Source organism: Zingiber officinale, chromosome 4A (genome assembly GCF_018446385.1).
Source record: "Zingiber officinale cultivar Zhangliang chromosome 4A, Zo_v1.1, whole genome shotgun sequence".
Taxonomy (NCBI): Eukaryota; Viridiplantae; Streptophyta; class Magnoliopsida; order Zingiberales; family Zingiberaceae; genus Zingiber; species Zingiber officinale.
In genome coordinates this window covers 19,215,701-19,229,200 of record NC_055992.1, presented here as the reverse complement: position 1 = coordinate 19,229,200, position 13,500 = coordinate 19,215,701, and the positions used below count along the sequence as shown (strand labels likewise).

General features: G+C 36.7%; 1 protein-coding gene across 4 annotated transcripts in view; it reads right to left on the bottom strand.

Moving 5' to 3' along the window:
* Window positions 1-555: 555 nt before the first annotated feature.
* Window positions 556-13,500, bottom strand: part of LOC121969662 (DNA mismatch repair protein MSH1, mitochondrial-like) — a 124,762-nt gene continuing 111,817 nt past the window's right edge. For all 4 annotated transcript variants that reach the window (XM_042519869.1, XM_042519871.1, XM_042519870.1 and 1 more), the window contains 6 exons: window positions 8,189-8,445; window positions 7,915-8,058; window positions 3,296-3,353; window positions 2,414-2,713; window positions 1,219-1,917; window positions 556-1,129 (listed from right to left, as the gene is read on the bottom strand). In XM_042519869.1, coding sequence (XP_042375803.1) covers window positions 869-1,129; window positions 1,219-1,917; window positions 2,414-2,713; window positions 3,296-3,353; window positions 7,915-8,058; window positions 8,189-8,445 — 1,719 coding nt within the window. In that variant the 3' untranslated portion in view covers window positions 556-868. The remainder of the gene's footprint in view (window positions 1,130-1,218; window positions 1,918-2,413; window positions 2,714-3,295; window positions 3,354-7,914; window positions 8,059-8,188; window positions 8,446-13,500) is intronic.

Below are 13,500 nucleotides of genomic sequence, written 5' to 3'. Positions count from 1 at the left end.
CAGTAGTTACAATAATTTTATAGTCATTTTAATCTTTTAAAATATATTACTTTTTTTAAAAAAAATAATAATCTCTTAATTATTAAAAATAAAAAATATAAATATATTTTTTTTAAACGCACTGAATTTATTGATGATCTAATATTGTAGCTTTGACCAGGAACCATTTATAACTTCAATGTATAAAGGAAACGAGGTACAAAAAAATACCTTAGTGTGCAAACGGCGTTGGTGCTTACAAGATCCAGCTCAGATTGCATTTTCTTCTGTTCATAAAATGTCCGCTTCATGCTATATATACTCTGCAACCTAAATTGTAAGAGTAATAAGGAATTGTGTCGTCACATTGCATGACTAATTGACGATAACGCTCAAAAAGACGTACCTAATCACCCAGCCATAAAAGACTTTTATCTCTGCTCCTCTGATAACAGTTCACAGAAAGTGATTAAATAAGGAAACGGTCATTTCAGCATAGGTTAGTCAAATTTTCTAAGACGAGGTCTAGAAAATTTCAAAAACCTATAATAGTCTCAAGCAAAACAAACTGCAATAGAATATTGACTGCAAACATCATGAACTCTTTTTTCTTCTACTACTGATTAGATATCGTTCGTTTGATAATTCATACATGTTATGGATAATCAATGCATAAAACAAAGTCACCCATGATTTGACTACGCAATGGATATATCCATATACTACCTACAATAATTCGAATATACAAAATTGGGTGCTACCACTTGGATCTACAAAATTGAGCTACAAGCCTTCTCCATAGCAGATGCAAGAATCATGATTCCATCAGTAAACCAACATTGCTCTTTGGGAGATGCAAAAAGGAGCAGTGGACAACAGATGAATAGGATCAAGGTTGTTGTTGGCTATGCCGTGTTGTTTCATTGACACTACCAAGCCCATCCATGGTGAAGCCTGCAATTCCAAAATTTCGGTGTCTCCCATCACTATGGTTTACAAGTCTAAAGCCACTGAGAGGAAGTTGGTTAATAAGGAATGTCTCCAATTGGCTTGCAACACTCTTTCCTGGGACTATCATATATATCATTAATGCATGTTGCATGTCTTCCTTTGTACGATGTGTGCGAAGTCTACCAACCAGATCATCTGTCTGCGAATTGAGTTTCTTTCACTTAGATAGCAATTGCATGCATAACATTATAGCAAGAAAGAAAAAAAAAACAATATTATGAATTCTACCTGTCCAATGTATAGAGTTTTGTCAGGTCTTATGAGGACATAGATGTTTGATGTGCCAACAGTCGAGGGAGGAGGTTGCTCACGAGCACCAACGGAATGGCATTTCACTTCAGCAAGATCAGATGGACTTTTCTTCTTGTAGGTTTCAATCAACTTGCTCTGGCAGATGATCATTACAGCACTCTTAACTTTCTCAACGAATAGTTGGTTAGAAGAATTGGAAGAACACTGTAACTTATCCTTCAAGGCCTGAACTTCAGCTAAACAGTTAAAGTGGGGTTTGGGATCTGAACATTCAGCTATATGGTTAATCGAGTCCTGTGCAATTACAGAAAGGTAAAGCTCTTGAGCTCTCTGAATGACATTTTCTGGAATACCTTCTCTCTTGGCAGTCTCGAAGGCTAAACTCTCTCTACAGATTCCGTCTATCAACTTCCAGGTTGGTTTAGTGTAGCCATCTACAACTTCTGTACCCATTGCTTTGTATACAGTATGGGTCCTTGCCAGAGGCAAGTCAAAGATACCATGCAAATGAGTGGATACAATACCCAAACAGCCAGTAGAATCAAGAGTTTCAATGATACTACCAGCAATACAAGTTCCCTTTACAGTTTCTGTGCCTCTACATATCTCATCAATAAGAACGAGACTCCTTCCAGTAGATCTGTTAACAATTGAACGTATCTCCGACATTTCAATCTGCAAGGCAGTAAATACTGTATCAGGATAAAAATAATTGATTTTTTTTAAATTGTGATAAAGTGAAATATAAGAAGCTATTCCTGTGTACAACAGTAGTTATACAACATCTTTAGTACAAAGTACAAACCATTTAGGTTGGCTACATGGATCTGATACATGTATTGATGCATCAATACAACGGTCATCAAGCAGGATAAATATCAACACAACTAAAATATTAAAGATAATGTCTCATCAGTATTGAAGCATCTTACACAGTCCAAAATATGCAAAGACCTTCGACATTAAATTTCTAAGCAAGAGTAAGACGCTTGACATTTTGACTACTACAAAGATTTTGAGAAGCTACTAATCTATATAAAAAATCATTCTGTGAACCAAATAAGCTTGATAAGCATGATAATAAATGCATGAAAAATAATTCTATGAACAAAAGAAGCTTGATAAGCATGATAAATCAAGATAAAAGCAATATCAATATTATTTTCAGCACCTGGAATGTGCTTTTCCCATCAGCAGGACTGTCATAGGCTTTCATGTGCAGCATAATAGAGTCAAAATGAGGGATTAGAGCTGACTCAGCAGGTACCATAAGCCCACAAATTCCAAGCAAGGAAGCAGCACAAATTGATCGAAGCAAACTGGATTTGCCACCACCATTTGGTCCAGTAAGAAGGAAAAGTGAATTCATGTTGACAGTGTTCTTTGTTGCATTTCCATGTGCCATATCAAACCAATAAGGAGATAATCCTGTTAAATCCAGTTTGTTGCATACTTCTGTTGATGACTGATCCTGCACCAACAAAACTTTTATTAACATAACAGATCTATATAAACTAAGTATTAATAACATGATTTTAAAGGACCAAGCTGATTAAAAATCAGTAGTTTTCTGTATCATCTACCAGATGAAATTTAAAACACTTCGGAATTACCTGAAATCATGTCTAGCATATCAAATTCATTGTCGCCCATGTAGCAAAAATGCGAATGCCTAAACAAAATTCAAATCATGGATAAAACACTGGGTAGATCCAAAATTTTCTTAAGCTACACCCTGGAGGAATTATCTTGAGATGATTAATCTACTAAATATATTTTCATACATAAAATGCTTTAGAGCTATCCTTATCACATATGTTTATTAGTCAAGAATAAAAAAATAAATGAAATGTTGTCATGACGAGATATAAACAATCTATCTAGTTCCACTAACAACCATGCATAGGCCCAACTACTCAATGTTCAACATTAAACATGTCATTAGCAGCTAAGACATTACCAGTTTTAAAAGTTTTGGCCAGTTAAATAATATAAGAGGATACTAGCACCCAAAATTCCATAAAAAGATTCTAGCTATCCTATGCACAATTACCTTAGGCTCAAGGAGCTCATATATCTTGGGGAACACCCATTCTCTTCTCCGACCTTCACTGAATACCAAAATATTAAGCATTGAAATTAGCACAAACTAACCAAATAATAAATGCTCTAATACCAGAAGTATTTAATATGTTAAAAGTGCAAAAACAATCTAACAAAATAATAAACAACATTAATCTAAAACGAGTGTAAGTCTCATCACATAAGACCAAAATGAGAAGAATGAACACATTTCATATATCCAGAAATCACTGTGAGAAGTCAGCGACCCGAATAGTATGGAAGATATACTTACAGCTTAGTCATGTGGTTATCTTTTGGATGCTGGCACAGAGGCGTCTCCCCACTAGGACAGACATGATTACTTGGAGGATCGACAATGCACTTTTTGTAGACAAGTGCCAAAGACACGAGCATCTATTCTTTGGGTGCCCCCTATTGCTAGATTATGGAGGATTAGAGATTGGTTGCATATGACACCGAAGGTGTCCACCTACCGGAGAGCGATGAGAGTCTTCGGTAGACACTACTGTGGGATTAGGGTGTTGACAAAGACTCGTCATCTAGCCTTGTCATCTATTATTTATCACATATAGCGAGCTAAAAACTCTAATTTCTTTGGAGAGGGGCAGTTAGACACTAAGAGGATTTTCAAGAGTGTGCAACTTCATGTATATTGGTCCTTGGGAGTTTACACTGATCAGACATAAGTAACTCCTAAGGACTAGCTCTTGTACTCTTGATTCGTGCTATACAATTTTTTACTTATCCCAAAAAAAGATATCACTGTAAGGATTACAAGAATCTAAAATAATAAAATCTATAAACTCAGCAACCATTCCAGAAATTAAGAACTAAAGCCAATATCATAAGATAAATCAGATCTTGACGATTGAAATTCATTCATATTTCAAGTCAGAATCTTATAAGGAGTTGAAGTATACAGATGCAATACGTTCAATTAATTTTGAAAGATTAAGGACAAGATTGAAATTAATTCATTTTAGGGCAGGAAAAGGGCAGTATCTTAAACAGGCTTCCAACTTGGCCCATCTGATAGTTGCAAAAACGCTAAAAAGACAGTTATCAATGTTTCATCTACAAGAGTTTAGGTGTATCATTTAATTTTGTCATTGACAAACTCTGTCTTCCAAGTTTTAAGTTTCAGAAAAGAATTAGATGTACAACAGCATTTCAAAATTAATCAAAAATCATTACCTGAGGCCAAAAAGTGAGCTCTGACCTACAGTCCAATTCTTTTGCATTTGAAAGTGGCTTTAAATTATCGTACATAGTTCAACACATAACCAACAGATTCCTAGCACTCAGCCTAGCATCAGGTTCCAGGAAAGGTATTTTCACAATGATCTCTCAATACCTTGCTTAGTATGACTATTAGCGTATGATATCTAAGTATATTCCAACCATGCATGCTTGATGAAAATAACTTGATTAAGTTTACAAGACAATTGTAATTTAATTCAAAAGGTTTCTTGATTTGACAAAATACAGAAAAAGGTAATTGGTAATTATTACATAGAACAAATAATTGACTCCTAATTGTAGTAAAAAGCGATTACGCTCACCCCAAGCGCCTTTCATAGCTCATCCCCCAAATATGTGAAGGGAGATAAATCACAGGGTTAGCTTATAGCCGACCGCCAAGTTGCTAGGGGGTGGGAGGGTTAATAATTGACACCTAATAAACTGGGCCTATGTAGTAAATAAATTAAAACAAGGTCTAATAGGCAACTTTAGTACCTTTTAGCTATGTAATATTTGACTTGCACAACTGGTTTATAGAGCACAGTTAACATCTTAATGGTAAAGTTGTATGCCTGGTGAACAACCTTGCTTGAATGAGCATAGGTAAAAACATAATGGTTTGGCTTCTACAGTAAACTAGAATGTGGTCATGTGGTTGGTAGGAGTTGAACTGAGATAAGTTGAGTCTGGTTTGAAAGAAACTGAATTAGAATGATTCAATTTTTAACCAAACTACATAAAATGGTTTGGCTTGGGTCAATGTTTAAAATATGAGTGTCGGAACTGATGTGATCCCTGACCATACTGTACTTGAGCCAACCTATATCCACACATGGTAAGTGACGAGGGAGGAAGAAGACATATGATGCTCAACCTAGTTGTTAGTAAATTCAAATTCAGACAAAGGTAAATGTGATTGCTTTAGGTTATTTCACCACTTAACAATTATTCAGTGATCATTTGAAGGCAACTACATTTAAACAGGAATCATCTACAATTACATAAGTAGCTAAATTAATTATGTCAGATGGCTCCATTCAATTTCCATCTAGAAGAGGATTTCAGTGCAATGATGCAGCAGTCTACTCAGGTTACACAATCCATAAATTACAACTTCAAGATGTAAAACTGTGTCAAAACTTGATATGATTCACACCCGTAAGAAAACAATGTGCAGATGGAATCAAGGGTTTGTTACCTCTCATAAAAAAAAAGGGCATCCGGTGCATGAAACTCCTGCCATGCGGGGTCCCGGGGAAGGATCCATTGTACACAATCTTACCCTACTTTTTGCAAGAGGCTGTTTCCAGGATTCGAACCCATGACCTTTTAGTTACATGGCAACAACTTTAACGTTGCGCCAAGGCTCCCCTTCGGTTTGTTACCTCTCATATTAGCTAAATTTTAAGTGCATTCATAACAGTCGTTGTTATAGTATTTGTTTTTTGGGGGACTTAATTGTAAATTTTTAAATTAATGGTTTGATGTGCAAAAGTGCTAATTAATAAACTAAACCCACTTATCCCCACACCGCATCGTGCTTTATTTTTTCCCCTTTGCCGTTGCCACCATGCCTTCGTCATCCCCACAAACCCTGACTGCCTCCACTTGAAGCAACAATTGCCACCAGAACCACTATCCCTTCCATCTCCGATCTCTTCCTTCTCGATCTCTCTCTTGATGTCCGAACGTTGCCTTAGGTCATTGCACCATTGCCTCCCTCAAAGCAATCACCACTTTGTTGATTTTTCCATAATGTATGAACTAGCCATCAACAAGGCAAGCTACCGAACTCTCCCTATTTGATCTCAGCTATAGGCTGCATTGCCTACCTCAAGAAATCACTATCCTCCCGCTGAAATTTTCTCACAAGATCGATCCGTTGATGTGAATGCTAGTTTCTTACCAAGTTGCCTTTGTTGCCTTGCTTTAAAGGGAAGTAGTAGCAACTTAGTCATTTCCACTCTATTGTCTGGTTATTAGTGATGTTATGTTGTGTATTTCATAAAGCTTGGGGATTAGGTAGTTTGTCCCTTTTGATGGTGAGCGTGAGTAAGTTGCTAGCATAACCGGGTGTTTAGAGATAAATTGTATATGATGTGAATTTCTTCTTTGAGCTGAGTTTATTGTTACTTGTTTCATTATATATACCTTTTGCATGTTAAATTTATGAAAGAAAATGAAATAATTCTAAACTTGTTGGAAATGAAAACTATCTCAGTAATTGCCTCTATCAAAACTTGAGCTCTAAGATATGTGCTTCCTTGTTGCTTGTCATTTTAATATTCATAGTTTTGTCTATCAATCTTGGCATTTTTTTATAACACCTATTGATAAATTGATTAACAAAAAATAACATGTGCTAAAACTTTGCGAATTAAAACATAACTTTGTTTACCAAACAATCAAACAACAAATCCGTTATTTATATCTTAGAGCTTCAGCTCTACAGGCTAAAAAGAGTTGTGTAACTCATACTTATGTTATAGAGCTTCAACTCCGCACTTTACTGGAGTCGCATGATTACTTATAAAAATTAAGAAAATAACAAATGTATGACTTGGCTCCATAGTCTAAAAAAATTGCATCACTACTTATATTGAACTAATAAAACAAATGAATTATGTACTAGATTATTGGTTTGTTGCTTACAAAGAGCCCTTGGGTCTTTTTATGCGTGTAGAATTCGATCATTATAGAGGATGTTTTGCTTACTGCATGGATTGCAAATCGTTCACCCTTTTTTTGTGAGGTGCATTTTGAGTAGATTATGTTGTTCACCCTATATATGCACGATGCATATTTATCAAGTGGATTGCAAATTGTTCAGCCTATATATATTTATCTAAGTTTATGATACACTTCATATTAGATGGATTGCATATCATTAATCCCTATGTACGATGCATCTTGTACTAGACAAATTGCGAGTTGTTTGCTCTTATGTAATGTGTATGACATATTCCCTAATAAATTCAAAAGGGAACACGAGAAATGATGAACTTAATAAAGAATTTAAGATAAGAGATTAATAAGGTTGAGTGCAAAAAATGATAGCCTTGACTATTAATTGTTCATTGGATTTTGTTATCAGATATACTATTTTACATCATACACCTTTCTCTTATAACTATTTTGGATTTTTATTCTCACGCTCTAGAGTTTTTGACTTCTAGGTTATTTTCTGAGATATGTACATACCTATCATGCCATTTCAAAATCAATCACCAACAACTACCCTTGTTTTGTTTTTGTCATATGAACAGAACATTCAAGAAAAAGTAACATAAGTATAAAGTGACTTTATTTTCATAATGATATAAATTGAATGCTAAAAGATCTCACCTGACATGACTAAAAAGTGCCTTTGCTATGACAAGTAACATGGATGAAAAAACTAGAATATTCAGTTTGCTTTGCAAAACACTGGACAATCCTCTAAGTAAATCCAAAACTTTAACCCTGGCACTATCACATGCTTCATGGTACCTAAACATAAAGCAGAACATTGTAAAGAGTTTTCAACAAACCGAATGTTTGAAACATATCAGAGAAACATAATCATGCCAAAAAAACAAACTTGTCAAGAATCAAGAAGCCAAATTTAGAAAGTGAGGACCTGTTCAATGCATCCTCAACCTTGCTAGTTGTAAACCACTCATCTCCAACCTTTCTACCTTTTGAATCTGTAGCAGGTTTGAGTTGTCTAATTTGTTCTTCCCCATTGGTGTTGGCCCATACAGCTGGAACAAACCGTTTTCCTTTGAACCAAACAGCTTCATGTTCTCTTGCATAACATATTTCACCCTTTGGACCTCCAAGAGGAGTTACGAGAGATTTCACTCTTGTAACAATTGGAAAAAAATCTTCCATAACCTGGGGAAACAGAACAAAAAGTGTTTGGGTAAAATAGAATGTCACAAGAAGTTCAACATCTAAACCAATATGTGATTCAAAAGGGTGGGAAATGTTACATATTATGTACTTCGGTAACACAGAAACACTCAACTTTTCATGAATATACAAGTTCAATGTCGGAGTTAGTTATTGGAGTCATATGTATCATGACTTGTGAGTTTAGGCGTTTTAGTTACAAGGTATTATGCTGACTCCTAGGGGAACTTTTTCCTCTTTGGTCCCATTAAGGGGAAGACCCAAAATTTGATACGATGACACAATGCTAGATTTCCCTATTTCCTTTTCCCATCATATACAATCTCCAGCCCGCTTGCTAACCCCACCTCTACATTTTTTTCATGTGCCCAATTGTTACCTATGTTGACATAATCATTGCCGTCAAAACCAAGCACCACAACACGAAAGCTAAGATATATCCTTCCTGCAGCACCTTCCTCCTTTCAACACAGTAATTTCCTCCAGTAGCACTACCCTAAATAGGTACGCTTCTCCCTCCAAGCCCAAAATCAAGGCAATGTTCAAGTGCACTTGAAGTATGGGGATGACTTAATCAACAAAGCAAGATCTAGCTATAAGGTCACACCTAGAAGAGACAGGCCAAACCATCCACAAACTAGCCTAGTACAGCTCCTACATTATAATCTTCCCAAGGCTCAACTCACATAATTTAGACACTCTAAACTCTCTTCTGGTGACAAAACTAGTATCCCAACAATATCATCAACCTTGACTTGCAAATGACAACTCTCATTTTTTGCCACCTTGCCTCCACCACCAATGAACATCCATAGTAAGACTCCCATGGCCCCAAATCTTCTCCTAAACCTCCAAGTTCTACAAGCCACTCAACTTCTTCGAAAACATAAAATCTTCTCCACTTTTGTTCTCAACAATCCCACCTTCTATAGTTGTTCATGTTAGTACCCCATGATAGTTTTGATATGGTCAACCAAGTTAAGTTAGATCCTGTGTATTTGATCCTTGTGTCTAAGTGTGCAGGAGCTTAGGAACACAAAAAGTCGAGCGGAAGACGCAGCTAGCGAGAAGGATGGTACGAGAAGCGAGCCGACAGGCTCGGTACATCCGAGGGACAAGGTGATACGGAAGAGTACACCGACGGACAAGAAGGACGCGCACAGCAGTCCTAGGGACAAGAAGTAGGGGAGGAAGGCTGCTCGAGGAGAAGGCCGGAAAATGGATTCGGGTGAGCCCTATTCCAGTTGGCCGAAATCACCCAAGCGAACGGAACAGCAGAAGAGCAAAACGGAGCTGCTAGAGCTGTCAAAGGCGCCTCCAACGCTGCTGGAGGCGCTCTCGCGCCTTTCTGGTGGAAGGCGCCTTCAAATTATTGAAGGCACCTTCAAGCCTTCATGGAAAGCGCCTTCAAGTGTTTGAATGCGCTTTAAGGTGCCTGGGCAAAAAGTGGCCGTTGGCGAGGATAAAGTCTTATCCTCGCCTGCCTCGTTGGAGGCGCCTTCCAGCCCCGGATAGAATTTTCCAAGGGTTATAAAAAGACCCCTGGAGCTAGGAAATAGACATAAACTCTTGTATTAATTTTTTAGCAATTGTCTGAGCATTGAACGAGTGTAAGAAGCTTCTCCGCCTTCATCGAAGGACAATTTTGGTGCTTTTCATTTGTCTTGGATTAACAACCACCTAGGTTATAACCAAGTAAATTTCTTTGTCTCTTCTTTCATTTTGTAGTTGTTTAATTTACTTGTTATAATTATACTGTTGCTACTAATCTGAGTTGAAAGTTAGGAAAGGTTCATTTTTTTAACAAGCAATTCACCCCCCTCTTGCTGACCCACCTAGACCAATAGTTCTGACCCCTACAAGGACTTCTACAAAGTCTGCATAGGCATCTTTTCCAAAATCTAAGCTTAGTAGGTTAGTACATGAGGCAAAACAATTGTTTGGGCTACGACACCATGCCCCATCATGGAGAATGCTACTTTCTCTTTCGTTGACATGTTCTAGCTTAAAGGTTAAATGAGGTCCAATCTGATCTGTTTTAAAAAGTGAGTAAAAGCATAACAAAGATGATGTCACTTTCTCTTTCTTTTTTTAAGTGAGAGGGAAAGACAGGTCCAATCTGATCTGTTTAAAAAAGTGAGTAAAAGCATAACAAAGATGATGTCACTTTCTCTTTCTTTTTTTAAGAGAGGGAAAGACAATAAATGAAGATTTTCAGAAAAAAAAAATAAAAGGGGTTGGAATAAAATGGTAGTAGATTAAAAAACAAAAGAGTTAAGACTTATAACCCTCCTCTTTCCTTTGTCTCTAGTTAAGGAGGTACCACTAATTTATATCACTCTTTTGTTTACTTTGTGCACAATAATTTAAGAGGAGATTAATTATTAATTTAAGAGGTATTAGATTAATAGGGTATTAGTCCTACATTCATAGTTATGATTTAGGATATTATCACAAGTCTTTATAAAACCCATTTAATTGAGTCCCACACAATATTCTCCTATCCCCAAATTCCATATGGTAATGAGTCCCACACAATGTTCTCATATCCCCAAATTTTACATGGTAATAGTTGCTGTGGTTAGGTTTTCCAAATCCCCATAAGGGGGACGCCATTCAACTCTCCGATACGATCCCCAAATAGACATATTCAAATAATCCCTTCAAAATATTATCTATTAAATTTGTTATTAATGTCCTCTTTCAAAATATTATAATTTAGAATAGGTCATTAGATTTATTATTATTTACTCTTTCTAAATATAGAATAAGATATTAGATTTATTAGTAATTTTAATATTGACAAGGCATTATTGTATGCCTATATATAAAAGCATTATATAATCCTTTGAAGAAAGAAATAAAGTGATCCAATTAAATTATCAAATTACTTTGATTATTGGAGATTGATTCCCTCAAAGTGATCATCACATTCCATTCTTTCATCCTTTTCTCCTATTCCCTATGAGATAGGACACAAGTTCCTCTCACGCACGACCTTTTCCCTATCTTTGTCTCAATGCCTCCAAACATGAGCCATCACACACGAAAACTGAGTTGCAAGGCATTATTTGCCTTGCTATTTGGTCCTTCGGTAATCCTCTCTCTATGATCCACATGTAACGTACACCTCTCATCTCCTCTAAATGTTCATGCAAAACCTCTACACTCATCAACATCTATTACAATTTACAAACCCAAGTATATAGCTTCACCTCTGGCCGCAATTGAAGACTGTTGATTCCAATTACAGGATAGGACCTTGAGCTTTCCTGTTATTGTTTAGATGTTTTTGGAAACACCACTAGCAACTCCTGACTAACCTTATTTGTGAGTTTTCAAAGCCATCAAGTATGTTCCTGACATAACATCTATAGTGATGTAACATGGCACATCTCATTGTTGGGATGTATACTATAAGTCTAGCTTTTGTATGAACATTTGTTTTGAAATATTTTGAAATGAGAATCACTTTGGTCAAATATTTGCAATTTATATTTATATATATGTTAATGCAATTGTCAATTTAATTTATATTGTAGATAACATGATGTGTGGTGCCACACAGAAGATCATGTTATCGGTTCCTTATAAATTATAAATAGTTGCTCACAACCAAGATGGATTGGGGCAAACCATTGGAACGGTTGTAGTGTAATTTGATATTAGTCTGTCTTGACTATAAAATTACACTAGTACACTATATGTGTATTGAGAAGGACTGTTTGAGGTTGTTTGATTTGTACTGACTACATAAAAGAACAGAACTTCTGTTATTATGGATGTGCGTCCTCTTAATCCCTATATAATAACAAGCACGTATACTTAGTATTTATTTCTTTAACTTATCAATGGGTGAGATTTATTCATTAAATCAATAGCGCCGATGAGTTAGGAAATAATACTGCTTATATGGTGTGTTGTTGATTATAGAAGGAATCTGTGTCCTAATTATTTATGTTGATAATGTCCCCTTGAGGAGCTCATAAGGATTATCATATAAACCCTGTAGGTGGACTTAGTCCGGCATGATAATAAAGTTGAGTGGTACTACTCTTGGAATCAGATGTTGATTAATTGAGTTGTTAGTAACTCATTTAATTAACGAACATACGATATCTTAAACACGGGGAGATTAACACACTCATGATAAGGAGCTCATATTGTAATAGGGATTGGTGCGGAAATTCAATAATAACCCTTTAGTGGTATGGGTTATTATTGATAGACTTGAGTTGGGTGTTCGGGCCGAACAGGAAGCACAAGCCTATCAGGAGGCCTAAACCAATTCCTCCTCTAGGTCCCTGTTGTAGCCTCTATATAAAGTCTCGCATCCACCCCAACAAAATTCGGTTATAAAAAGGGAGATTTTTTCTAAACAGAATTCGGTTATAAAACGGGGAGGTGACGCCCCCTAAACATAAGTTTTCCACAACTCTCTTGCTTAGGGTCGGCGGCACAAGGTTCTCCTTCTCTCTTGCTTAGGGCCAGCGGCGCAAGGTTCTCCTTCTCTCTTGCTTAGGGTCGGCGGCACAAGGTTCTTCTTCTCCACCTTAAGGCCGACGGCACAAGGTTCTCCTTCTCCACCTTAGGGCCGGCGACACAAATCTCTTCCAACTCCACCTTAGGGCCAGCGGCTTGGAGAAGAAGAAGAGGAGAGGGTGCCCATCCTAGAGCCTCCTTTTGGTGGTCGACAGTTTGGAAACAAAGAAGAGAAGAAGGGTGGTTTTTGTCTTGGTAGATCGTCGTCCACACGACGTCCAAGAAGAGGAGAGGAATACAGCAGAAGATCAAGAGATCTTTAGCTACAAAGGAAAGGTACAACTAGTTCTTTGATTCCGCTGCGTAATTAGTTTAGTTTTTTTTGTATCGATTTTGAATACCGACACAAGAGGCCAGCGATCTTGTACTTCGATCAAGGTGTGCTTTGATCCGTCAAGAACTTGCTTGATTGATCAAACACATGTCTGATCGAACATGCGGGTTGCTAAGAAAAGTTTTGTACTTGTACAATTTTTGTATTTAAACAGAACGGAA